The 27,559-nt window shown below is 32.8% G+C and overlaps 1 protein-coding gene across 3 annotated transcripts; it reads right to left on the reverse strand.

The window, feature by feature from the left end:
- Positions 1-122: 122 nt before the first annotated feature.
- LOC105327758 (transmembrane protein 131) lies at positions 123-27,540 on the reverse strand. Of its 3 annotated transcripts, XM_034444806.2 has the most exons (39): positions 27,383-27,540; positions 24,611-24,681; positions 24,187-24,212; positions 24,006-24,071; positions 22,679-22,802; positions 22,225-22,338; positions 21,949-22,071; positions 21,653-21,733; positions 21,328-21,478; positions 19,974-20,092; positions 19,508-19,616; positions 19,241-19,346; positions 17,232-17,382; positions 16,548-16,718; positions 15,592-15,702; positions 15,346-15,468; positions 13,813-14,004; positions 13,002-13,154; positions 12,805-12,880; positions 12,459-12,576; positions 11,919-12,054; positions 11,683-11,792; positions 11,410-11,494; positions 10,983-11,155; positions 10,467-10,606; positions 9,867-10,065; positions 8,841-9,760; positions 8,590-8,717; positions 7,705-7,907; positions 7,355-7,440; positions 7,199-7,216; positions 6,434-6,511; positions 4,614-4,826; positions 3,840-3,933; positions 3,318-3,466; positions 3,018-3,134; positions 2,573-2,691; positions 2,072-2,221; positions 123-1,763 (listed from the first exon to the last, which is right to left on the reverse strand). In XM_034444806.2, the coding sequence occupies exons 1-39, from the start codon at positions 27,504-27,506 to the stop codon at positions 1,647-1,649; spliced, it is 5,544 nt and encodes a 1,847-aa protein (XP_034300697.2). In that variant the 5' UTR covers positions 27,507-27,540; the 3' UTR covers positions 123-1,646. The 3 variants fall into 3 exon arrangements, with proteins under 3 accessions (XP_034300697.2, XP_034300698.2, XP_034300699.2); XM_034444807.2 differs by lacking the exon at positions 7,199-7,216; XM_034444808.2 differs by lacking the exons at positions 6,434-6,511; positions 7,199-7,216.
- Positions 27,541-27,559: the final 19 nt, after the last annotated feature.

The following is a 27,559-nucleotide window of genomic DNA, read 5'->3' on the forward strand; positions in this document are numbered from 1 at the left end:
TTATATCCTTCTACAGAAAAATAAAATTACACACCAATAGACAAAAAGCCATTTTACTGTTTGTCCTCAAGGCTCATGCCCCCCCCCCCAAACAAGATGCTATAACAAACAATAAACCATACTGATGCTTTTTATAAAATTGCTTTACTTTTTATGATTGTTAACAGACACACATTTCTCAAGTGAGCTCCTCAAAGTGACTCAACATTGGAAGTCGCCAAGAGATAAAGAAACAACGATACTCAGTCTCCGACTGTCTCGCAGAGAACTTGGTACAAAAAAGGTATTGTCTATACCTGTATTAGATGACTACTACATACTATTGTGAAATTATTAAAACATAACAAGAAATCTGACACAAAAAAGAAAAACAGCAGTAAAATCAAAGAATTAACAAAAAAGAAAAATTAATAACACACGACTGAAAATTTTGCATCGTTACAAAAATTTTCTAACTACTAACTTGTTGGAAAAATATTACACATTTACCAAAAATACGTTAAAAAAATATTTTTGAGTAAACCAAAAAAAATGTATATATATTTTCATAGAAATATACAAATTGAAATGAAAAAAGGTTTTTTAAAAAAAATACCAACTCTAACATTACCCTTTTTAGTTCAATTTTAAAGAGAACCTGTCTCCAATCTTACATTTTAAAATATATTTTGAAAAAAAGTTTAGTTTCACCTCTCTAGATATTGTGTCAAATGTGAAGCCAGATATACATATCTATAAAGTGTACTCTTTCTTTTGTTATCTTAATGTTTGTACCTGATTTCACTAATACATGTGTTAGATTTATATTACAAGCAGTAATAGACCATAGGTATACATCATCACTAACAGTTCCTTGGTAGACGGGATGGTACAAAGTTCTACCAAAATTCACAAGACCAGTAATATCAAATAATGATACCCTGTTGAGTTTAAATTGTCAAATCCAGTAATATAATACCCCAGAATACTCGGGGTTATCTGTCAAGTCTGGTTCGGGGTTTAATAAAGTCATATCCGGTGTGCTGCAATGCTAATTTGCATCCCAAATTCGTCAAATTTTGTTTATTTTCCTGTTAATATACAATCACATTCAGAAATCAAAGTCCATTTTCCATTCCGGGTCTTTATGTCTAAGCAACCTTCTCATCTTATTTGGTTATACAAAGCAATTCATATTTGAATCATCAAATTTTTTTAAAAATTTGAAATTGCATTATCTGAATTACACGTAAATCCAAACTACTAAAAAAAAAATTGTGATATAACTTTCATATAGATTTTGAGAATGATTTTAAAATAAATTCCTTTAATTAATATATCAGACTTAACAAACATTATTACATTTTAACTATGACATATTTGCTTTCTTTTTCAAAAAACTTGGAAATATGATTATAATGAAAAACTCGTAAATATTTACTATTAACATATAACTCAACATACAGTAATAAACTGAAGATACAATGTATGTTTAATTCTTTTCATATTCATTGATTCAAGAAATATCTAGCTCATAATGAAATAAAAAAAATCCCAATAATTTAATTTAACTTTATGTATTTTCATTTTAAAAGATTCTGAAATTATTTCAACAAAACAGAGAACACAGGGGTTAAGAGAGAAGGTTGCTTTGTGGGGCAGGCCATTCACTGTTCTTCAGTCTTGGGGGGGATGTTCCAACCAGAAGTGGTGGTGGGGGCGTTTGGTCCCCAGATGTCTGACATGGTGTTAAACGGATTAAAGGCCTGGCCAGCGTCCATTTCCTGAAACAGTACAGTGTAACCAAGGTGAAATTTCAAATATACTTGACATATAGACATGCACCAGAGTACCAATCTTTCAAAAACGCATATGTCGGACATGACTAATTTGTAACAGTACTGAAACATCAGTTGAGCATTATTCTTATGCATTTGATAAGAAGAAAATCAAAGATTTCTCTCCCACAACCCAACATTATAATTCAGATGGCATATTAATGAACAGGTACATTAAGTGAAATTTTGTCATGTATATGGTGTATGCATGCAATTTCTTTTCACAAATTATGTATAAAACTTGAGTCCAGTACCTGCAGAGTTCTGGGTGGGGCCGAGTCTGTGGTGGTGGTCTCAGCACCTGTGCTCGCCTGAGGTCCTCCCCAGCCAGAGGTGAAGCTCATCAGAGAGTTCCAGCTGTTGTTGGCACTGTTGGTCAGTGTGCTCCACAGACTGTTTGGGCCCTGAGGTACAGACAGAGAGAAAACAGTAATGTATGTAATACAGGGGGGCCTTTAAAAAAAAATAGAGTTTGACTAATTACATGATGGTAACTAAAGAAGTATCAGGTATGCAAAATTTAATGATTTTAAGTACTAATGTTCTTTTTCAATCTTACACACAAGCTTGAAAACATTAGCAGACCCATAGATATATAAACAAGGCAATGTTATATCCCTCCCCGACCAATTTGCCCAAGGAGATAATAAAATCATTATAAACAGAAAAACAACAGATAATTATACAAGTGCAATATATGTTATATTTCAGTGCACCCTAACTAGCCAATGTTATACTGAGTACAAGTAACTTACCTGTAGTGATGCAGGGGTATCAGGTCCAGCAGGCCATTTAGCTGACATGGGGTTGTATTCATTGTCCCACAGACTCTCACTGCCCACTGGGGGGACGTCAAAGCCTGGCCACTCCTCACCTACAAAGAGACAACATGTCTGACTTCAGTATTTATGGAAATGTCACACAATTCTCCTATTAGCATACAATTTCAGTCAAACCAGTAATCCTAAAATGTTCACTCCCAAAACATATGTGAAGACAGAAATTCTTTATAGTAAAATTGACAATACATGTAATGTTCTTCTATTGATAAATGGAATACATAAGCTGTCATAACACTATTAAATTGCTCTTATAAATTTTCTAAAAAGTGGAATTGCCATATTTAAACCGTATCTCAATTTCTTAAAATTTGGAATTGATTTAGAATAACTTTTATCTAGGGAAGTACCACCCACATACCTTGCATCACCCTTCGTCTGTGTTCCTGCAGCCTGGTTCTTCTCTCTTGTTGGAGTCTCTGCATCATGGTCTGAGGGGCCTCATAACTAGGGGCACTTGTGTAGTTCATGAAGTTACCTGTAAAAATTGATAAATAAAGAATAAACCCCTATACTACATCACACAGGGCTAGTTGTGTAGTTTAAAAATTGGTTTTGAAAATTAATGAAGCTTAGAAATAAAGAATAAACCCTCAAACTCTTTAACAAAACAAAAATCACAAAAACTCTGATCTATAAAGAGCATAATAAAGCTTGTTACCAGAGAAAGGACCATCAGCGGGGGCAAATGGATCAGCGGGCACGTCCGGGGCTACATGGGGGCTGCTCGGGGTGGATGTGGGCAGGATGGTCTCAGATGTAGACACACGATTGGTTTCCTGAATAGTCTGAAGTCCAAAGCTTCCAAGCCTGTTTAAGAATAAAGATCATTTGTTCAATCACTGGGTTGTTACAGATAATAATTTTATACTCTGATCAAATAAAACTAATGAAAAGATTGGTTAAACAATTGTTGACTAGAAATACAGGTAAACTGTTCATTCGTAGAGTTATAATGCTGTTATTTTACATTGCAGGAGACTTTAACTATTACTCCTCATATTCATTTTAAATATATCTCTATTTACAGATCAAATCAGTGTACCAGGTATTTAAAATCATATTTCTAAAAATTTCTTAAAGTGCTGTACCTTATGCAAAGAATACATGCATTTTCATAATTGGATGTGTTTGACACCATTGAGATTTTTACAGATGGTTCATTACTGTTCGGCAATCTTACACTGAGTCTGGGGTGGTGGGTGGGGTGGCATTCCAAACATTGCGTCCTTTTCCAGATCCCACTGGGGCAGCTCTAGCCTTGGTTCCAATCGCACCTGTCATAGAAATATCATTACCACTTAATTCCTCACATGGAAGAAAAAGGTTATACATGTATTTACATTCAGTGGATATTTCTCCTTATTATTGATTTGAAGATCTGTGATGTTCTAATAACACAAGTCAAACCTGATAACAGTGTATGGGCACACATAAATGTCATCACAAATTTTGAATAGATCATTATAGATAGATTTAATGAAACCTACAAACTAACTTCACCATTTGATAAATAATTATTAAATCATAACTATTCTATCTCAAAAAAGAGTTTTCCTTGCCTCACAGTTTCTGGCACTACCGGTATATTTTTACCCACAAAAGTGGGCTAAATATCATGTTTTTTTGGCTGTTTTTTCTATTATTCATATCCCTCACAAAGAGCATATATAATGGCTTTAAAGCGAAAATACAAAATTAATTCATAAAATTAAACATTGAAATAAATATAAGCACTGAATACTTGTTTTTCAATATCCGTCCTGTAACACACCATGCTGTGCAGACAAATATCATGACATGCTAATGTATGGTATTCAATTTGTCTGCACACCCTAGTGTGTTATAAGACCGTTGATATCAGGAAATAAGCATTGAATGTTTAAATAGAAACTTTTTTTAATCCTCTTTCTTACAATGAAATAAACTTAAAGTGGCCACAATGATAAGCCTTTACCTGGAAGATTTTCTGGGGTGACTCCTGGGAAGGTATGGCTACGACGAGGCTCTTTGCTTTTTCCATTCTCATTGCTATTCACGATATCGCTGTAACTGCTGGACCGAGAACTTCCGGAGAGGAGATCTGGGCCAGTTCCGTTCGGGGTAATGTTCTTTCCATGTTTCTGGGCAAATCGGGCTGTCTGTTGGGCAAGTTCACTCAAGTCTTCATCTGGAAAAGAAATTTACACTGAAAATATGGACTTGTCACTTTTGTTCTTATGGATTTTTTTCAAACCTTATCATTCTTCTATTTTCCAAAATTATTTTTTCTCAAAATAAATTGAGAATTTAGTACACAGACATCTTACAGAATTTAATGATTAATGCTATAGATAAAAAAAAAGATATTCTTATGCAACTATTTGTTTGATTAACCAGTCTTATTTAAAATCTGAAGCTAATTCAAAAGATGGTATAGTCCAGTGGGCAATGGAAATGTCTTTAGCCAAAGCAGGTGTGTACCGTGGAAACAACATCTAAATGTTGTAGGTATCAGGTATATGTGGGCAGTGAAACCAAATACTCAATCCCTTTACCACATGGAGTAAAGAATGAAAACAGAGGCATAAATTTACATGCAAAGTGAAAGTAAAGATAAACTGACTGCATAATACTTGAACATCATTTATTAGACCAAGTTTTAAGAATGTATAGAATATTTCATGTTGCTTTAAAAACATGCAGCTTGCCGCATGCATTTACATGAGCAACTGCAAAAAGATTCCTTAAAAAGCAAAAAAAAATTTGACAAAGCCAATTCAAATATAAAAGCATACATTCAAAACACTAAAAAAAATGAGTACATTATTCACTGCAAGAAAAAGAAGGGAAAAGATCATTCAGCTAGCCATGAAAGCCCCGTCAGAGAGGGAAAACAGAGAGCGTTTATACAAGTGGATTAATACTGGCTTAGAAGTGGTTACTTACCAATCATATGACTATTTCATATTCCAGAGAAATAAAGATATTTCAGAGAGGAAGCTAGCTAGTGAGTAAGCAAAAGAACCCTCCTGTTCAAATAATTCTAACACTGAAGTCTATGCTGAATTCTTTTATTTCAATAAAGTAAAAGATTAAAAACTGACCGAAATTAAATTGGTTAATAATATTCATTTGTTTTTTAAAATCACAAATTTTGAAAGGCTCATCATTTGATTTTCTCTTAAGCTGATTGGGGGAGGGGGGGGGGGTTAATACTTGTACCAGGTAATGTACAATTGATTTTTAATTCTTATCTTAACATTTATCAACCAAATCCCCTATGAAATTTTATACATGTATTTTAACATGTCTGTTGATGCTTATATTTCAGAAGGAAAAATTAATCCCAACTTTAAACCATCTTTAATCACATATAACAAAATTTAAAGTAATTGAAAACCATAAAATAATTAATCTAGCTTTTTTGATGTTAGAAGAAAAGGACAGAGCAATTGGTAAGGTTCTGATTTCATGGTTTAGATCATTTGAACATTTTTCAGTATAATATGCCATTCCTGATTTGTGGTGGCAAAGAAAATCCCTGGGAACAGAAATTAATAAATTCAATAATATCCCCATTTACATTGATGCTTTTACAGCAAGGAAAAAATAATACAGAAAGAAAAAGGGGAGAAGGGGAGGTGGGGGTGTGTTTCCATTGATGTACCAGCCCATGCCAATTTTTAATCAATCAAATTCTGTAAGTTTATGTATTGGAATTAACAGAGACTTCAGATAGCAATATGGGGTGTGCAGTTGAAAGGTCACTAGAGTAAAACAACTATGAGAGCTAACCAGGGGAGTTGACAGGCATGTCCCAGTTAGGAATCGGCTCATCCTGGCTACCGCGGCTGTCAGAACTTTCCGAGTCACCTAGACAACAACGAAAACATGCAGTGACAACATGCAACTTCTTGCAACAACAACTGACAACAACAATAGAGTACTCAGCACAATAAGTTATCTGTGAAAATGAGGTTAATTTTTTTATAATGGAAATAAAGCTACTAAACTACTGATGACAAATCACGCAAAATGGCATGAAACAGAAGAATTTGAAGACAGAAACAGCAGTAAAGTTAAAATAAAAATGTGATGTCCCTGGAATTCACATACTGTTTATTTCTGCAAAAGGCAGAGATCATATCAAACTATGACAAAAAGGAACTTTAACATAACTTTTGTGGCTGTTGTTATTTCCTTTTTGATTTACCTTATTATAGAAGCAAGCATCAATACAAACAAAAAACAATGTGACATTAAATTATTTAAAAAAAAATGTTAAATATTATGTCAAAGTCCCTTTTAAAATTGACATTAAAAATACAATAACAATATGACAATTTTCCAAAGAAATGTGCAACAATAGAATTAACATTAATATTTATTTCTGCTGTGAAATGCATGGTGTATGTATGATATCCACATTTCTGGGAAAAGGATCTCTGTTTATTATGTTTTGGAAGGGGGAGGGGGTCTAAACAGAGAAGTTTTAATATATATCATCAGGAGATGGGTACTAAGGGCAATGAAAAATCTACATACATTGGAAACTCATACCAAAATAACTACTAGAATCTAAAAGGAAACAAATAGGTGATAAAAATTAAAACACTGTGGTAGAAAATCAGAGTGACAGAAACAAAAACAAACAACAATGACAGAAAGCTGAAAATTGATGTTTAATTCTGTAAGCTGATATAGTGGTCCATTTACCTTTCAAGGACTGAAGTTTCAGGGCCTTTTTCTTGGATTTTTCCTTCTTCTCTAGTTTTTCCATATCATACGGCAATTCCAAAGAACTGTGTAAAACAAAGCATGTGTCAAAATAAGTACAATTCATTTAGGAGATATATGCTGAAACTAAAAGAATATAATTTCTTTATGTCTGATTTATTTTATTTATGCAAAGTGTCTCAATAAACATAAAATCTCCTTCTATTTTTTAGAGAACAACATTACTGTTATTTAAAAGAAAACACCACAGAACATCATTGTTGGACTATCTTAATAATAAGTCCCCCATGCTTCCTTCAGACTCTGCCCTAATAGTAAAAATATTTTACTCAGGGTGGAATATGTCTCCTCCGTAAACATCCTTCGACTTGCTCTTGATGCGTTTGTGACCTTTGGATTTGGAGGTCAACTCAAAGTCGGCATCATCTATGGTGCTGTCATAATGTCCGGTGGTTTTGACGACTCGTGGTTTAGATTTTTTGGGTTTGGGTTGGTGCTGGGGTTCGGGAGTGGAGTCTCGTGCACTGGAGCTCTGAATAAAAAAAAACACATTCAACAGAATCAGTCTTTGACACAAATATCCAGAATTGCTAAACAGGGTTTAATTTAATACCACAAGGTATTCATTAAAATATGTTTGAAACAATTATGTGAATTGTGTACAAATACTCAATGACATGGAAATTTTTCTTTATTTGTTTATTTCGACAGGTTTTTTTTTAGTAAAATTAACTAAAAAGTAAATAATTGTTCTGTTCTTATCCCATTGCGCAACTTGTTGCAAAGGAGATATAGCATTGCTGCTGTGCGTGTGTGTTATATCTACTTCAGTTTGTTAAGTGGCAAGAAATTAAATTCATTCGATTTACATCGAATTTTGGGCAGTTTTTCCTGTATTACTAAAAATGGAACTAGTCCAGTTATAAGAAGAAGAATACTTGTGTCATATTTCATTTTATTTTTTTTCTAATCTAAGTTATAGGCATATATGCTTAATGTATGCTTAATTTATGCCCTGTCTTACCACAAAACATTTTGGTCTCCTCAATTGCATTAACATGACTGTTTATTACTAAATAATGCATCTCCCACAATATAATTTATTTCGCTAGGGGATGCTCCGCTTAGCTGTGCTCTTGTATATTTGCAATATATTGCAGAATATCACAATATGGTTTTCGCTGGCAATACCCAAATCTAGAAATAGATGATACCTTCTCCTCAATTTCTCCAACAGAAGATTCAGTGGAAGTGGACGATGTTTCATCATCAACACTTGCTTGAGTCATGTATCGGGGGAGTTCTGGTCTGTTTCTGTTCTTCTTACGATTCTTCATCTTAGCTGTAAAATAAGTTCAGACATTAATTTAGGGAAAAAACATGAATGATCAATTTCTGGGAGCCAACCCACTATTCTTTTCACGATTTCTGTTCATTTAAAAAATTGCAGAAAAGCAATACATACCTTCATTCATTTCTGATTTTGCATCCTCCAAAAGGATTAAATCGTCCAATCCTGAAGAAGTGGTGGTCTTGTGGGAGTTTTTGTACACCTTATCACTGGTATCACTGCTTGTCTGACGACTGTACTGTGAGAGACTGGTATCGTTCTGCTTGGTCTCGGGGTGACCTCCATTGTAACCTTCACCTTGAGAGGCTACAAACTCGGTCGAGTGTTGTCTGCGTGCTGCCTTTTTGTTCCTAGTTTTCTGTGTAATGTTGGATTTCTCGGATTCCTGGTTGGCGGATACTCGCTCATCAGCCGATTTGTTCTTCGGCACCTGCTGGGACTGAACTGGTTCTTCTTTGACTGGTTCTGTCTTCTCTACCTTAGATTTCTTATTATTGCTGGATCTTGATGGTTTAGAAGCAAATAACCTCTTAAAAATTTTGAGAAGAGTACTACCAAAGGATTCCTTCTGACTTCTGTGTTCCACATGACCATTGCTTAAGTTGATCACTGCTTTGGTAGTCACATTATTATTTTGAGAGAGAGAGGGTGGTACTTGCGTAACTTTCATGGGAAGGGATGGAGTTTGTGTTGATGTAATTCCTGCCACTTGTTTGAGATCAAATATTTTACTTTTGTCAAAAGTTTGTGTCGCATTACTATACTTGATCTTCCTTCGAATAATATCTGCCACGAATATTCTATCAGCTTCAAAATATGCTGCCACAAGAATGCAGAATAGTAGAAAAGCCATGACACAGGTTATTGAGTAGTATAAAACTGGTTCCCAATTAGGGCGGGGGAGAGCGGAGGAACAACGAGAGAGAGTGTGTGGGGGGATAGTAGCCTGTAAGGTATAGTTAGCTACAGGTCCTAAGCTGCTGTGTATTGTTAAAATTCTTCTTATTCTTGACATTGTAAAATCGGGGGTAAACCTGAAAAGCAAAAACATTCATTAGACTTTTCACTGCTAGACATGTCAGTCTAAACTCAAAATATTAACTACAAACTCATGGTTCTTTAAACACCTATCAGACTTACGCTATGTCTATTTTTCGACTGGTGTTGGGTAGCATCTCGTATCCCTCGCAATCTAAAACTCGGAAACCATAACCCTCACAGGGCGATCCATTTATGCTATAGCTGTGTATAAAGAAAGGGAGTTCCCCTGTGTTTTTGAGAGTAAAAGATCTTCTGACTGTAAAATTGGGTACCATTGTATTCTTTGCTTGCTTCTTTTCTGCAAAGCAAACATTAATGTTATTCTTAAACACATCATACAAAAAGGAAGAGACACATCAGGTTTTCATATTCTTTTAACATTGAATAATAAAATTCTGATGTTGATATGAAAATTTGCACTAAATCTTGTTATACATGTATTTATTGACTAATTATGAAAAATTCTATTCATCCATTGCATTCAAACCAAACAACTGTTAAGTTACTTCACTTTTTCATGATGATAGAATTACAGATCATTTCTCATGTACAATCTCAATAAATTTTCTGTTTTTAGGATCAAACTAGATGCACATGCCAATTTTTCAGGATCGTATATGCTGATCCATATTTTTGATCCCTTCCACTGACAAGACATGTGGAGGGCTCGTACACGTGTGCGACACTTGTGCCACTTACTATCACAGTTTTTGAGGTGTTTCTCGGTGATATCAAACTGTAATGGAATGGCAGAGCCCGGTCTCTTGTTGCTGAGCTTCATCTCGCCTCTACCTCCTTGACCTTGTACAACTATTGCATCTATTATTGTTAAATTATTCCTAAAAAGAATAAAAATTCAAGCATTTCAATATTTCATTTTCAGAAATACATATTACAAACATATTACAAAATCAATTCCCACACTTCTATCATTTCCTTTCTCGAAATACACTTGTTAATGTCCATAAAAACTTGAAGCAATAAATGTTTGTATGCATTTATCAATATAAAGTGCTCTTTCAGTCAATGCATCAGCATAACATTACAGCTGACAGAAAGGATATCAAACAAAATCATTCCAAATAGAGATAAAGAATCCAGTATTAAACCTATAAAGCCTGAATGACCTCCCACTTTCCCTAGCTAACTTTCCACTGATAGACATGTACAGTATATATCAGTACCCTTACAAAACTCGGAGATAAATAAACGTACCTGATGAGTATTATAGAAGTTCTAGAAATATCGTCCCTGGGCTGGAACCCCACTCTGACCTTGACCTTCACCCCTGGCTGCAGTATGGTGGCTATGCTCTGTTTGTGGGGCTTGACTCCTAATGAAGTTTCTATGTGTCTCCTAAAACCTGGAACAGGGTTCTGTCGACTTGGCTGTGATTAACAAGAAAGACGTATAGATATTGCAATTTCATACCTAATAAGTGTGAAAATAATGTTAATACAATTAACTTTAAGACAGAGAAGGTCTGTTGCCAAATTTTTATAGGATTCTCTTTAATCTTTAAAACAAGCATTAAATGCTCTCTTTTTTTAAAATTGTTATCCCCCCAAAATTCTAAAACAGCAGTGGATTATTCTTTATTTTTTTTTTTAAAGTTTTCTTTCCCTGTGAACATAATTCTTACATTGTATTGTTCTAAATCAGGTAAAGTAAAAATGTCCATGTCATCCATTTCTATGGTATCGCCTGGATCCGTAGAAAATCTAAAACTACAATTTGTTGTAAAAGTTTTATCTGTAGTCAGTTTCTAAATTCTAAAAAAAACAGCTTCGCCATACATCCTACTTACAATACATGTATTTTATTTAGAGCTTAATTAGGTAATATCCTGTTCAATAAAAAAAAAATCCATATAATCATTTAACAAAATATAGAAACACAATAATTTTGCACTCACTTTCTGTATAAGAGATCTGTGATAATCTGTGGGTTGGGATAAAGTGGTAATGGTAAAATTTGGATTAAAACAGGAATATCTCCAGGATTTTCAACAATAAAATCAGATATCTGAAATGAAAACAAACAAGCCAGTGTATTGCCAAGTAAAAAGTTTGTCCCAAATATAATCATTTTTCATCCTCTTTTCTAATAATGAAAAAATTAACCCATTAATAAGTTGAAAGAAAAACTTACTGAAATGTTGCCTATTTGAGTCAGTGGAAACTTAATGTGGCACTTTCTGACAAGGGATGGCCAATGAAGATGAGCTTGAGCAGAGTAGAGAAATCCTCGAACTTCATCAGTATCCATTTCTATGGTAACATTAGCACTGCAACAGCACAAGACACAATTCAGCAACATTACATTACACTTCGTGTATGAAATAAGAAAAGTTATATCATCATTGATATGTTTTTATCCAAATCAAAATATTACAACATGCATCTCCACCTTTAAACTCTTTAACAAGTAAACGATATGAACACAACATTGGAATAGCTGACAAATCTAGGGTCAATACATAAAGCCTGCACTACAAAAGGTTTCAATACTACTAAAGCATACACTATAGGAAGATCCAAATACAGTATTCGTTACAAATAAGTGATATCTGTACAAACCATTTCGAGACTCGTTTTCGGTAAAAAGATCAAAATACAGCATCTATCTACATACAGGAGTCCTATAGGTTTGTGTACTGGTTATAATACCAAATCACCAAGATATACTCACGTATTTAAACTGGACCTATGAATTGTCCGCCACTTTTGTTGCAGCTTGGAGTATAAGTATCTGTCTGTTTCTACGGCATCTTGAAATAATGCTAGGCCTATCAACCACTGCTGACCAGCTATGGAAAAAAAATTATGTTTTTAGCAGGTTTAAAAGAATTAACCCATTTTTTAAATGATTTCATTCTCAGAAGTTCATGGAGTGATTTAACCTTCCTACTCTAGAATATATGGTTTACAGAATTAACTAAGCTATCTTTGAAATCAGAAATTCATAAGTAAATGCTAGTTAGCGGTTCTTTGTTCATCACAGAAGAAATATTGAAGCAAATATAAACTATACTTACCAGGTGTATTTGTTGCTAAGCCAACATAACAATCATCTTTACACTCTCTTTTGGCATCAAAATATATTTTTCCAACCTGAAATTTAAAGTTGAGAAAAATACTATTAGTTCAGCATAAAAATGACTGCATTTCATATACCGGTACTGTCACAATTTGTGCTAACAAAAGAAGAGAGGAGGTAGATTCCTGAACTTACATTAGTGTGTTTATCTGGAAACAGGAGTATTTTGTCTGTGTTGGGAGGCTGATAATAAAATCTACTGTCTGGTGGTTGGAATGTTACACCTATTACCTCCATCTTATCGCGGAATGTGGAATGAATCTGTAAAACTCGGAAATCCACCATACCCTGAAATACAACATCAAATCATTCACATTTTTTATGGTCTTAATAGATCAATTTCATTTCATTGGGAGTAAAAAGACAATGGCAGAAAAGACAAGTTGATCGGATTAAACAGGTGTCAGAATAGACAAGCTTCACTGTAGAATATGTCAGATGACAAGTGTCAGAGTAGTTTATTTTCCTATACAGTAGTTCATAAGTTGTAAGAATAGACTAGTGTGTATGAGTGTAAGAGAACACATATATCTGAATTGACAAATTTCATTGTACAGTGTGAAAGATAGCATTGCCAACTACTGTCAAAATACACAAGTGTGTCAGATGGGTGAGATGAAATAGGTGTTTTTTTATTAAACAATATGTAGAAAAAGACAGAGTTCAATAAATTTTAAATGATGATTATTACAGGTTTCAATTTTAGAACATCATTTTGAAAGTATTTAGTTTCTATAATTAAAACCATGTCAATATCATAAAATCATAATACTATTGCATTTAATTTGTATCTGTGTTCTATAACTGGGTTTCCGATATCCTGACATTGTTGGCAGAACAACTTCCTGATTACAGCTACAAAATCTAATCTAAAAATTATAGCCCAATAATAGGGGCACCAAATGTCCTTGGAATCTTGTCTGCCCTATTTCCTTGTTTTACTTACAGGATACATTTTATCAAAGTGCAGGGACTCTGGTATGGCTATGAGACTCCCATCAGCTGTACGGACAGCTATAGGAATCCAGATGTCCTCAAACTGGGTCGTTATCAGCATGTCTGACGCAAACATTCCCTCATGGTCCGGCGCTGTTAAATTCAATCTAAACACTGCAAAATGGTATGGCTTGATCTTCAACTGAAAGGAAAAAGACCAGACTATGAAGAGTTTATTCATTTGGAAAGATGTAATGTTAAGAAACTTAAAGTAAGGATGTAAGGCTTGGAATGAAGAGGAAGGAAGGAATTTAATAAGGACTTAAATCTTAGCCGATATAATAATATCCTACTTAACCTTTTTTTTTCATGCCTCTAGAACTGCATAATTATAGCGATATTTCAAAAAGAATAGCCAGTCATATCAGTTTGTACATACTTAACGGAATAAACACTTTATCTAACCTTAAAAAAATACAGCAAATTTGGATAATAAAAACACATGCAGTAAAACTTTCTTATCTGAATGTAAATGTAGAGTAATTCCACATCTTCTGTGGTCTACACAATAACACAAATTCTTTCACAAATTACAGAATCCATAGTCTTAGAAGTTATCTCATATAGAAAAAACCTTTTGACAATTCTGATTTCCAGAGAGGGCAATTTTCTCTTTTCATGCATATTCAAAAAATAAATAAATAAATAAACATGTTTCTCATCAACTTTTTGTTAAAAGAAATGTCTGCATTATAAATTTATAAAGCACAATATTCCACCTTAAAAATGAACTGCATAATTTTGAGACACAGCACAGCCCAGATTTCACTTGGGGCAAAAGAATCCTCCATTGATTCATATCCATACACAGAGAGAAGCAGAGAGATACAGAAAAAAGTCGTAGAATACATGATGCTGAACACTGGAGAACTATAGATCTATGTAGTCAACGAAACTAAATATTCCAAAAGTGCGAAATCAACAGTAAAAACATTGCTCTCCAGCAGGAAACATACAATGTACATCTATAATTAAAAGCATTTCAAGTGTAACAAATAGGGAAGTTTGATTATTCAAACGACAAAATGTAAACCCTTCATCAAAGAGATCATTATACTACTATGCCAGGCTCAATGCATCATTATTAATCCTTATCAACAGTATCTTTAGAACAGCTGTAAGTCTGGGATTGAGAACCATTAATATGAATACAAAATTGAATAGAACTAGCGCTTGTGAAAAAAAAAAATCACTGAAATATTAAAATCAACAAGAAACATGTAACCTATTAAATGTTGTCATGTCTCATATTGCATTTCATGTCGATCATGTAATCAATATTTAAAGTTCTTGATGCACTTGCCAAAGGAGCTTTTGATATTCACAAATATGATGTACACAATTCAAACATGCACTGCAATTAACATCATGACTTGCCAAAAACAGTTTTAAAAAAAAACCATTATAACTGTTGTTTTCAACATTTCCTCGAATTTTAAAATGAACATTAAACAATTATTGATAGGTTTATTGATCTACTTACAAAATTGTAATCCACCTCTGTGATGTTATGTTTCTGAGTTAACATAGTCCCATTCCCTTTCTCCATACCCAGAAAAAACACCTTAGTACCATTCATATCAGGAGTTACTTCCCCTATATGAACCTGAAAATAATACAATATTATAGTATTATAGAAATTCTTTTTTCTCTTTTTTCATTCACATCTATGATACACTTGGTATCTTCAACTTTAACAAAACTGAGAAAACCATAACTGAAGACTTACGTCTATTGGGTTATCATTCCGTAAAGTAAATATCATACTTCTTTTTTCTTTCACCCCCATAGTGCCAAAATCAAATTGACCTTTGAACTTTTCAGGTCTATGTGGAATAACCTGAAATAAAAGCATGAACTCTGAATAAATACAGAACTCACTGAAAAATATGTCATAAACAAAGCAGTTAAGGTACAACAAACCATTTGTCAGGGATTTTTGCAGTCAGTCATCTAATACATGTGACACTTAAATAAACAATTATTTTCTTACTTACTTTAATACAGACAAAGGGAAAATCAGCACCCCATTTTATGATGGAATTTCAATTTATTTTAATACAATCAAGTTTTTATAATTATCATTTTTGTCATTTATTTACCCTCTCAAAAAAAAATATCAAAGAAATCATTTAATTAAAAAAAAGAGATAGCTCAGCATTAAAAATATTTTTGCTTTTTCATAAAAGATTCTGATAAAACTTATTTCAAATATTCTTGTTTAGATCAAAAGCTTTTGCATAAAAAAAAAAATACAAGCCCCAGGTGAGCTAAAATTCTTTAAAACTTGTCTGACTTTGGCATTCAGTGCCAAATACAATATAAGGAAACAATCATCATTTCAATTTTGCTTTTCCTGTCAATTCAAGAGTTTTGCTTTGGCATATTTATATACATGTAAATTGTATGTAGAATCATTGGACATTCTGATACACTTCATCAATTACATAAATAAGTGCTTGCTCTGCAAAATTGTGCGCAAAATTAAAACATATTAAGTGTTTATCACTTCTGAAATGTGAATCAAAAATTACAATGACAAATTAATTCAATAAAATCATTTAAAATCCAAATACTGAAACAAGTAGGCACTATAGAACATTTCATTTATGTTTGATAATTGTTAAAATAAATTATGGCTAATAAAAACTAAAGAGCAAAAACTATGACTATGGTTATATGTACCTTTAGAAGACCATTGTAAACTACAATTGGAATTGTAAAAGTTGAGGCGTTGGTATGCAGAGTTAAATATGTAGTAAAATGAAGTTGTGTTTCATTCGGATGAAACTGAAGGTAAAAAGGTGTTGAAGTCCTCCTTGGCTTCAGAGTAAAAGGAACAGTAAAATTTTGAATCTGCAAGAGAATGAAGGGTTGTTATTTGATGCAAGACATACTCTCATCATACCATCAGAGAAAATAAATTACTTAATAAATGTAAACTTAAGATGAAGTAATATCTATTAAATCTGCATGATTTAACATTCTAAAGCTGATTTCAATCAAAATTGCAAAAAAAAAAACAAAGTTCTCCCATAAAATCATCATTGTTGGTACTGGCTGGCTCAATCTTTGTTCATGAAATTTGAGGATACTTCTTACTTAAAAAAATGTACATCCCCACAAACTAAGCATTTGTTTACCCAAAAGCATTTTTTAAAATTGGAAATGGTACCCCCCCCAAAAAAAAAATTCCATTGACATTAAAAGAATTATTATTGAAATTTGGTTTGGTTTGGTTCGAGCCTTAGATAAGTGTCAGCCCTCCCCCTTCTCTCCCCCCCCCCCCCCCCCCCTTGTAAAGATAGTAAAGAGCATTCTGTTAAAAGGGGCACAAATACATGTAAATTTAGCGTTTAGGGTACTTACTGAGAAGAAATGGCGGTACTGAGAAGGAATAGAAATGTTGTAAAGAACAACAGAGAAGTTAAAGGTATTGGTAAAAGTCATCGCTCGAGTGATGTTCCAGATCTCTCGGGCGCTAAAAAAGTAGGTGTTGTTGAAGGTGTGAACTAAAGACCTGTCAAAGAGAGAAGACAAGGGTTAAATTATTAATGACATACATAACCAAATTTATTCATACAAAACCAATCAATATTTCCCAGCACAATTCATTAGATTTTAATTAATACTGTCTTCTGTGGGTCGTTTGTACCACTGGGACAAGACTGAATCCATGTCCTGGATCTTTATTTATGGTAACTAACATATAATTATAAGCTGCTGTTTATAGGATACCACAAGAAATTCTTTAGAACTGTCATCTAGTTTGATGCATTTTCCAGAAATATTTTAATTAGTCATTGAAACAGCTTTATCCACTTGTCTAAATTACTTTGCTGGTAAATTCGTGGGATTAATCAATTCATATAAATGCATGTAAATTATATACAGCTCAAAAGCTCTTTCTCAATTCTTTTTTTCAGACAAAATACATAATTTCTATTAATTTTCACACAACCAGTCATTCAACACAACATTATCTTCCACGTCATATTTAATGGGTTCTATACAATTTCTGTGCTTTCATTGTAATGGTTACATAACTTCAAAAATTTATTACCAGTCATCACAAATTTATGTTCTTGTTTGGTCAGAACTAAATCAATGTTATTTGCCATCAAATTCTAATATTTTCCAACACCTATTCTTCACAACACCAATAAATGATGCATTACCAATGAATATTCAATTGATTTTTTAACTGTTATTTGCTTAATTCTACAGATACATACTTTCTTTACCTGGTAAAATGACCTCATTCCCAATCAAAAATCATCTATTAATATTTGCCCAATTTTAGCACTAACAGTATTTTTCCTAGTCAAATAATACTATACTATGGAGAGATACTGTCCTTCGTTTCAGTAGGAGAGCCCAGTTTGTTCACAAACTACTTTACATCCTGGTCTCTCACAAACTACTTTACATCCTGGTCTCAATCACAAACTACTTTACATCCTGGTCTCTCACAAACTACTTTACATCCTGGTCTCAATCACAAACTACTTTACATCCTGGTCTCAAACATATACCTGGCACCTAAAGACCAAAATTATATCCAGGTATTTGTACTTACCGTATATTTTTAAAAAGAGTTAAAATTGAAGTGGAGAGATATTTGTTGCAATTTCAGAATTCCCCACTCGGGACATTATATGCATCAGAACTCTTACTTCTATGAACCAAGTACCCTGTTTGACAAGTCAGGAAAACCCTGCATTCAATTTCCAATGAAAGTAAACACTGACTCACATCACTTTCAAGCATTTAAAACATAATCATTGCCGCTTCTACTTGTTGACCTATTATTACAGAAACACTTAAAATAGCTATAACCCATACAATGCTCCTCTTTGTATAGTAGATGCTATAGTTTGACTGCAGAAGCTCACAAGAAATAGCCCCCATAGATTCCTCCACTACAACCCCACCTCCCAAATGTATTTATTCATTATAGGTACCAGTGGGTTATGAGTTAAAATTTTTTAACCCGAACTTCAATGGCATATATTGTCAATTCCTTATTAAACGCATGGAATTAATTTCCGTGTAAAATAGCGATAAGCAGTCCTCGTGGATTTTAAAATCTCGCTCTTCTTTTTCAGTTTTGAGCTATGAGAAATCATAACAAAAAAATTATGCTCGCGATTTTATATTCTCGTGATTAGATGCAAAACAGCAGAAATGCGGAATTTAGTACTAACATAAGATAAGGAATTTACAGTATGGAAATTTAAAAGGTACTTATTTTGTTTTCAATAGTTTCATTGTCAAGCTATCCACATGCAAGTGAAAGTTGTCAGGACTTGGGGTAAATATTGGGCTGCCCATGGAAGCAGCTTTTGTAAATTGATTATTGAATAATAAAAACTTACCCATGGAGTACTGTTGCCTTATAAGGAATTATAATCTTGTGCTGGCCATTTTTTGATTTCACTATGATTTTTCCTGACCACTGTTTCCTATGCAGGGCTTTCTCAGCTAAATATTATGAAAGTCATTTGTCAGATCATAAATATTAAAAGCAATGCAAATCTTCAACAACTTCAATCATAGGTAAAGATATAAACAAATAAAACTGAGATTATTTCACAGCATTAATTCATTGTAAAACCATTGAAATCCTAGTGACAAATCCTTACCATTGAAAGTAATTCTAGCCACAGAGGTGTGTCTTAAAATATCTGGCTGTAGTTTGGTTGGACGAAAATCAATGCTTATAGCTTCATTGGGCGGAGAGACAGAAACACCCTGAGAAAGATTTAAAATATTGAATTTTCAACTTCATGTTATTATGTACTATATTACAAGGTTCTTTTTATTATGTTACACGATCTTTTGCTTTTAACAACAACGCTTTTTGATATTTACAAGTATATTAACTTAAAGGCTAAGAAAAAAGTTATCACACAGAAAGGACCAAATGAATGGAATTATGCTCCCCACCCCACCCCTCCCCAACCACCCATGTTCAAACACCAACGTCCCAACAAGGTTACTGGTATTCTTTATCATGCAGGTTTATGGAATATTGCAGGTTTTTATTCCAGAGAAGCAAGTGCTTGCTAAGATTTCCATTGAACCAATAAAGGAGGCTAGCTGTCTTACTGAAATGTGGACTGGCTTGTATCCTGTGTTGACAAGATTGAGGCTGACAGTCACTGGGTCGTCAAGTGTTCGTATGATACCAAAATCTATCATCTCTGCCGGGGAATATAGACCAGGAACTGAAAAGTAAAAAAAAAAAAAGTCTTGAGTTCATCCACTCAAACATGATCACCAGATTGGAGGTTCTGACAACTCCCATACATGTATGTCAAGTACTTGTTTCCTAAAATTGTAAAAACGATAGGTGAGAGACTTTAGACTTCCTGTCTGTTGGGAATCAGTAAGTTAACAGAAGAAATGTGAAAAGTGGGGAGGGGAGCAGAGGGTATCTGTTATATACCTGCTCCCCCGGGGAGGCCTATGCACACCATATTTTCATAAGGCTCAACAAAATGCTCTTTTGGTCACCCTTATCCTTTAACGCTTGCATAATAATTTCCGAGAAAAATAACTTTTACAGCAAATTTATAAAAGCCACTTGTAGTTTAAATTTTTCTGAAATGTTGCATATCCCATGTTATCTGATGACAAAACACTTAACACTCATCTATTGTGTCCCACAATCATATGGCCAATTCTCAATTCTTTTATACAATATTAAATTCTTTGTTAAAATTCTTGCACTTGTTTTAAATAACTCCTCCATAAATATTCACATTCACTTAAATCGTTAAACCGCCATTGCATATTATTCATTTAAAACCTTAAACAGGTGCTCTGAGAATGTCAAATGTGAATACCACTGGGAGTCAAGGGTTTGAAGCACTTTTATCCTGCTGTTTGAGGTCTATCATAAAAGTATCTGTATTTGTCGAGCATATATAGAGATCATTCTTGTATCAAAAATGAAAAATGCTGGGATAAACCATATGGGTGCATTTTTTTTGGTCAAAAGCTACATCATGTTTTTTTTTTAAATATTTGTCAAGCAAATACAGAAATTATTCTTGCAGTAAAAATTTCAAATGTTGGGATAAACCTTGCTGATGCATTTTTTTCTTAAATGCAAATACTGCTTTGGATCAGATTAGGAGAAATGAAGGAAGATGTCACATACACATTTAACATAACTATAAAAAAAATAATAACTAGACAATACATGCATTCTGAAGCTCTGGTTATCATTGATGTCCACTTTACATTATATATGTTAAGCTTTCAGAAACTGATGAAAAATTATGAACATAAAAAAAAAAATATTTGTAAATTGTATTCCATTATTCTACAGAAGTTTTAGCAAAGATAGGTTTTTTTTTCTTTTTGGCATTCTCATAAACGGTTTGTTTTCAATTTCCACCAGAAAAAGCATCCTGAATTCTTTTCCACCAGTAAGACATATGATCAATTCTCTTACCTGAACTAACTTCCACTTCGACAGGTAAAATAACTACATTGTTCATTTGCTCTTGGTTTGTTTTTATTCGAATGAAGGCAGTATGGTTATTTTCCACCCTCCCTACAAAATTCGCCTTCATAACAGTCTTTGTCTCATAGGGAGGGATCTCCTGAAATGGAAAAGAGAATGTTGCGGACTTCAGACCATATTGCTCTTTCATCTTTAACAATTAAGAGTATTTTTAACATAATTTTACATGTGAATCCATTTCTAAGACACTTCACACATATGGGTGAACTATTTGTGTACAGTAGCCAGCAGAATGGAAATTGCCTCAACATACCCATAAACTCCTCGGGGCTTCTATATCCCCTGATGGTAGTTCTAAATGTAAATCTCCTTCACTGGAAAACATTTCAGTTACCTACAAATATAATGTTCCTGAATTCATTTGTGAACTATATATACATGATTTAAATGAGACCAGGGAACCATTCCTACTTTTCTGATATTAACAGTACTTTGAAATTCAACAGAAAAACACAGTACAAGAATCTTATTGTAAGGCTGTTTATCCTACGATATCAATTAACTTTGTCTTAATTGTACATACTTGTAGGTATAAATATATGGTCTTACCTGCAATGTTGAGCTGAAGGGATTATGTATTTTTATTATGGGAGTAAAACTGCTATTCAGTGGAACTTTAGCTCCTAAATATGGCCTTAACCTATATGGATTAGGTATTCCCACTCCAAAAACCTGCGAAATAAACAATCAGTGACTATGCATATAGCAATATTCCATTCACTCACATTTGATCTTAATAGACATTACATAATTACATATATAAATCATAATTAATAGATTAGCTTGAATTAATGCACTAATTAGTCTTTACTACAATGTACTTACATTATAAGAAAAAGACCCCACAGAGGTATGAATATATAAAGTATTTTCTACATTTCCCTCCTCGCGGGCTAAAAATACTACATCAAATGTTGTATTGCCACCGGGTGGAACAACCTGTCATGAAAAAAATAGATTCAATGAAACATAAAGTGTAACATGAATTAAGGTTAAGATTAAATTATGCAGCATTCCATAAACTACAATATTGTTTAGATATCAATGCAATGTCAACTCCTTACCGGTATACAGGAAACAAGAATACAAGTATTTAATTATTTTAGATGGTTCATGCGATATCTGTTTCAGTCAGTGCTACAGAGTTTATAAGTAGATTCTTTATCCCTAAACATGTACATGCAATAATTCTATATTGAGATCAAATCCACTTTGAGTGACCGAGTCTATTTTTAGATCAAACACTATTTATAACCTTCTTTGAATTTAAAGGACTTACTTTTTCTTGAAAAAATGAGCAGTGGAAATGTACTGTGCTGCCTGATATTGATAGCAGATGTAAATCATTTCTACTGTCTGTATTGTGAACTACAACTTGTTCCAGGAATGGCATTCCAACTGGTCTGAAAACAACATGACAAATAGATGGTTGAAACACTCTATACACTCAATGGAAATTTCTATGCAAAATCAGCTTTTCAGAAATTTCTAATTGTCATCACTTAATATTGCCACAATCTTTTCATGAAAAAGAACATCCGACCAAATTCAATTACTTTTAAGATTTATAACATTTCAAAGCAAAATAGACTTCCTGTGATACTTTTTTCAATGTTCCAGTGCACATTGTGAAAATTTAAATACTTAAAAAAATTTATGATCGTAATAGATAAAGGACATGTTTTTTTTCTGCCTTATAAAAGGGAACTCACTTCATCTTTTATTTTCAACACTCAACCTCATATTTCCCGACACTTATAACATTAAACACTGAGGCCTCTCTGTTTACACATAATGTGACAGAGGCTGACAGCCACTAATCTGCTCAGAATCCAATCCATTTCATACATTTTACTGCTATCTATTGCTGTTAATCAATTAACTAAAACTGCAACTCCTCTCACATTAATTTTTAATACAAACAGTTCTAGTCTTACATCAGATTACCAATAAAGTCTCAGGTTAGTTACAATGTATGCCGTCACTGAGGTGTGAATCTATCTCATTGATCTAGCTACACAGTGTGATATGATATAGCCTTTGGTAGCTAACTTCCTTCGCAGTTAAATACTACTCAGCTTAAACTAATTTAGATTGAAACCTCCAGGGACATAAAATAACATATTCTTTATTTTTTACAACTGTCATAATGGAAAACAATTGTGTACAGCAACATTTAATTTTTTAAGGTTTTTTTTTTTTAACATACAGGACATTTTTAAAACAAAGTTTACTTAATGAACAAATGAACATTGTTATTAATTCATCACTGTTAATCATATATGTACATTGTACAGAAAGAAAGACTGCTACCATCCAAACAATGGCATCTAATTTCACTGCAACATGTTATCAATGTATCGTTTAGTAAGCTTCACATGTATTCTCTCTCCAACCCAGCATCGCTGTACATTTGTGTTGTATCAGTCAATACTATAGGTAACTTTCCATCCATACCCAAAAGATAGACACATGTGTTTCTTTATAAATGATTGCATAATCATTTGTGTTTCTTTGTGGTTGTCTGATTACTGATATTCTATTAAGGGAGATGTGTAATTGGAAACTGATTGAGGATCCATGACAAGAGGAAATAAAACACTCACCTTTCTTGGAAATCTAGCCATGGCGGGTCTAGTCTTACAGAATTTTTATAAATAATATTTTCAGCACTGTAAAAGAGAAAACAAAGAAATTAACATTCTGGTCCATTTTTTAAAAATTTCATTAAAGCTCCATATCTCTATGATTTAAAAAAAATTGATGCTATTTAATTCTTCAACTTACCTAGTATATGTATGACCTGGGTTAACCTTTTGAAAAGAGAAATACAAATGTGAAAATCAAAAATACAAATTTATGAATTTAGGCATGACATACTTGTATTTCTATATATGTACTAGAAAAGCAGAAATATCGATACTCCAAACAACAAAAATGCAAACAGGGAAATAACATACTAGTTCACATATTTATCATGTTCAGCAAAATGATCAACAACTATATTTAAAATAAATATAAAATACCTAAAAAAAAAAAAAAAATTAAAAAAGAGTTTAAACTCTTTTAACATTACAAACACATTGTTTCTTTTTTTCAATACAAACCTTTCCTTGCTTTTAAGATTTCATCTTTTTGAGGAGATTTCTAAATAATTTGATTTTCTTGAGCTTACAAAGGGAATTACAGGTATATATAGCTTCTAACTTACTTCTAAAGGTATTCCATTAATATCTCTTCCATCTCCTATGTACGTAAGGTGGTTATCTGTCTGTACAAAGGCTACAGGAAAAAGGAGAAAATTAAATACATTATCTGTATTTTTCTAACTCTCAAGATCAAAGGTCGGCTAACAGCAGTAAAAATGGATTGATTAAAAAGGGTTGATTGTGCCAAAGAATATTTTCTTTTTAAGCTGTAGTAGATAGTAGCAATGCAAATGTATTAATTGATATTTATAAACATCTGAAATACTGCAGTATTTCAATATTTGCTGAGAATTCTGTTTTGTGTTTCAAATTCAAATGATGGTCTACTTGGTAAATTTTACTAAGAAATCAAATTTCTTTTGACAAAAAAAATATGTAGGAAAATCTTAACAACATTACAATTGTACAGTTGTATGAAAAACATTGTTATCTACACTAAGATGTCCAGTAAGGCAAGATGAATACTGATTGTACATGGTCAGAATTTACGCATGTTAATCTTCAATATGGGGGGTGAAATGAAATTATACTCTTGTATAAATTGCATCTATCAAACACTTAATATCTATAACAAAACTGACTTGGCCAATGATCAACTGAATATCAAACCACTTCAATAGATTGTGATATGAGGCCGTCAGTTTGTGTTTATGCACATGAAGAGTACTCAGTAGGTAAAAATATAATCTGACATATATGATATGAATGGGGTTGGAGGTGTTAATTTAAGCACTGGTACATATTATTTAAATATAGATATGTATATAAGGGAAGGGAGTGAATTGTTCCCAACTTTGAAGAATCTTTTAAACCAATTCTATTTTGCCAAATAAAATACATGTACTAGTATTTGTGATAATAACTTGAATCTCACATCATTTTTTAATTTCGTCTTCATTTTAAAATTGATGTGATGATCGTCAAGAAGTATGGCAGTCATATTAATACATGTTGTACATCGCATAAGGTGGTTAACTTTAATTATTTCATCATTTGTTTTATCTAACAATGCATTGACATTTCTCAGCTGCATATGTCATAAAAAATGCACATGATTAAAACACAGATCATTTTATCTTGCATCTATTGTTTACATAGTGAATACAGAATAGAATTAGAATGAAATTCATTTTCAGTTTGACAGTTAAGTGGCCACATGTGTATAATGTGGAGGACAAAGATTAAATAATTATCTTCTGTGTATTATATTCACCCAAAGCCACAGGTTTATATCTCCATTCTACTTCCAAAAAGTTTGTGGAAGTAGAAGGGACACAAATCCCAAAGCTTGATATAGTGATGTATCAATATTATTTAAGGACTTCAGAAATATATATTCCCCAAGGAGGCTCATACATAAATGCACTAGAACACCATCCTTCTACATTGAAAAAAAAAGTGTAAAAACATAATTCTAGAAAGATTATTAATGAAACCATAAACAAATATACATTGATTATGAGAGTTCCAACATAAAATGATAATGGTAACAAGATAAATTGGTTGGTTAGTATCTGCATGTTTACCATAATGTTCCAAATGTCAGTTTTTTTTAAATTATATAACCCCCACAATAAATTTGTTTAATTATTTCCCATTTCAGCAAGTAAAAGAAGAACCTATCAAAGAGAAAATCTTGGCCTTTTTTTAATATGTATAGCTACAATTTTACTTGCTCATCCTTCACTGATACGTATTTATAATCATTAAAAAATCAAAGAAAAGTCACAAAAAAACGGATCTCAGAAGAATATGCTTCATAAACGGACTGCATCAGATGCTGTGCTTGCCTCAACAAGCATAAAGCTTATAATTAAGAAACTACAGTTTATGATTTAAGAGGGCTGTGTAAAGCCGTACTGCTCTTCTTGTACTCTGGTCCAAGATAAACATGCAGCACATTTTCTTACATTATTGGATATTTACAGTATAAATACTTCAGGGTTAAAGTGATGCTCATTCAATTGTATGAAAAAATCCCAAGATTTCTTCTTTGAAATGCCTCCTCTAGCATGTCAGGTTCGAGATACAAAGGTAAAAATAAAAATTCTTCGAGTATTTTGCATTTTAAGCTGAATGAAAGTACCCAGATGATAGCATTGAAAAATTGTGTGAGGTATTCAAAGGGATTTCGGAATGGAGAAAAGATATCAACATTTTCCATTATAAATCTCGGTACAAAATCTGTTTTAGTTACTGTGAACTTTTACGAATGAAAAATGATAATGTATCAATGAAGACATCTTGGATATTTTCCCTTTCATCAATTTCAATTACATATCTTTCACAGGTATGTGAAATATGTCCAAATAAGGTACATTATAAATGTCTTGGCACAGACTGTAACAAATAGCTAAATTAAAAGATTGATCACATCCTAAATTAATATGTACAACAGCACAATATCAAACAAAATAAATACTACTTTTTAAAATCTGTTATACTTGCAATATTATTTTATTTATGTATCAGCATGGGAAAAAAACCATGACATCTTCAAGGCATGAAAATGTGCTTTTGTTATTTTAACAGTAACTGTTCAACATTTTTGGAACAAAAAATCTTAATATGATTTCCTTTAAAATATGTCACAGTTTATTGTGGTGCATAAGAAGTTAAAAATCTCACGAATAAAGCTATGATGTTGTAGGTGTAAAAGTTTTGTTGATAAATCATGTAAACATTGGGGTACAATAGACAGTAAACACGAGACCAAAGAGATCACAGTTTGATCATGGATTAAACGATTATACATATTATTAAACAGGTCTCACCTTGACTATGGCTTTCAACAGCTAACGTGTGAAGAAAACATTGTGTGAAACTTTGAATTAATAACAGAAAATGTAAACATTCTCCTGACATCTTTCTTCGATCATGACATTTCACTCGCGCCATATTGTTTCTCCACTATTCATACGATGTTCGTATTTACCTAAATTTGAGATCTT

Source organism: Magallana gigas, chromosome 2 (genome assembly GCF_963853765.1).
Source record: "Magallana gigas chromosome 2, xbMagGiga1.1, whole genome shotgun sequence".
NCBI classification, from domain to species: Eukaryota; Metazoa; Mollusca; class Bivalvia; order Ostreida; family Ostreidae; genus Magallana; species Magallana gigas.

What these genes read in the sequence shown, in the direction of transcription:
- LOC105327758 (XM_034444806.2), bottom strand. Translation starts at nt 27,506, where the DNA reads ATGGCGCGAGTGAAATGTCATGATCGAAGAAAGATGTCAGGAGAATGT. An exon ending in CTCAAATAGGCAACATTTCA is followed by an intron (nt 11,793 to 11,918) that starts GTAAGTTTTTCT and finishes TTTTCATTTCAG; the next exon opens with ATATCTGATTTTATTGTTGA. An exon ending in AGTCGAAAAATAGACATAGC is followed by an intron (nt 9,761 to 9,866) that starts GTAAGTCTGATA and finishes TTTGCTTTTCAG; the next exon opens with GTTTACCCCCGATTTTACAA.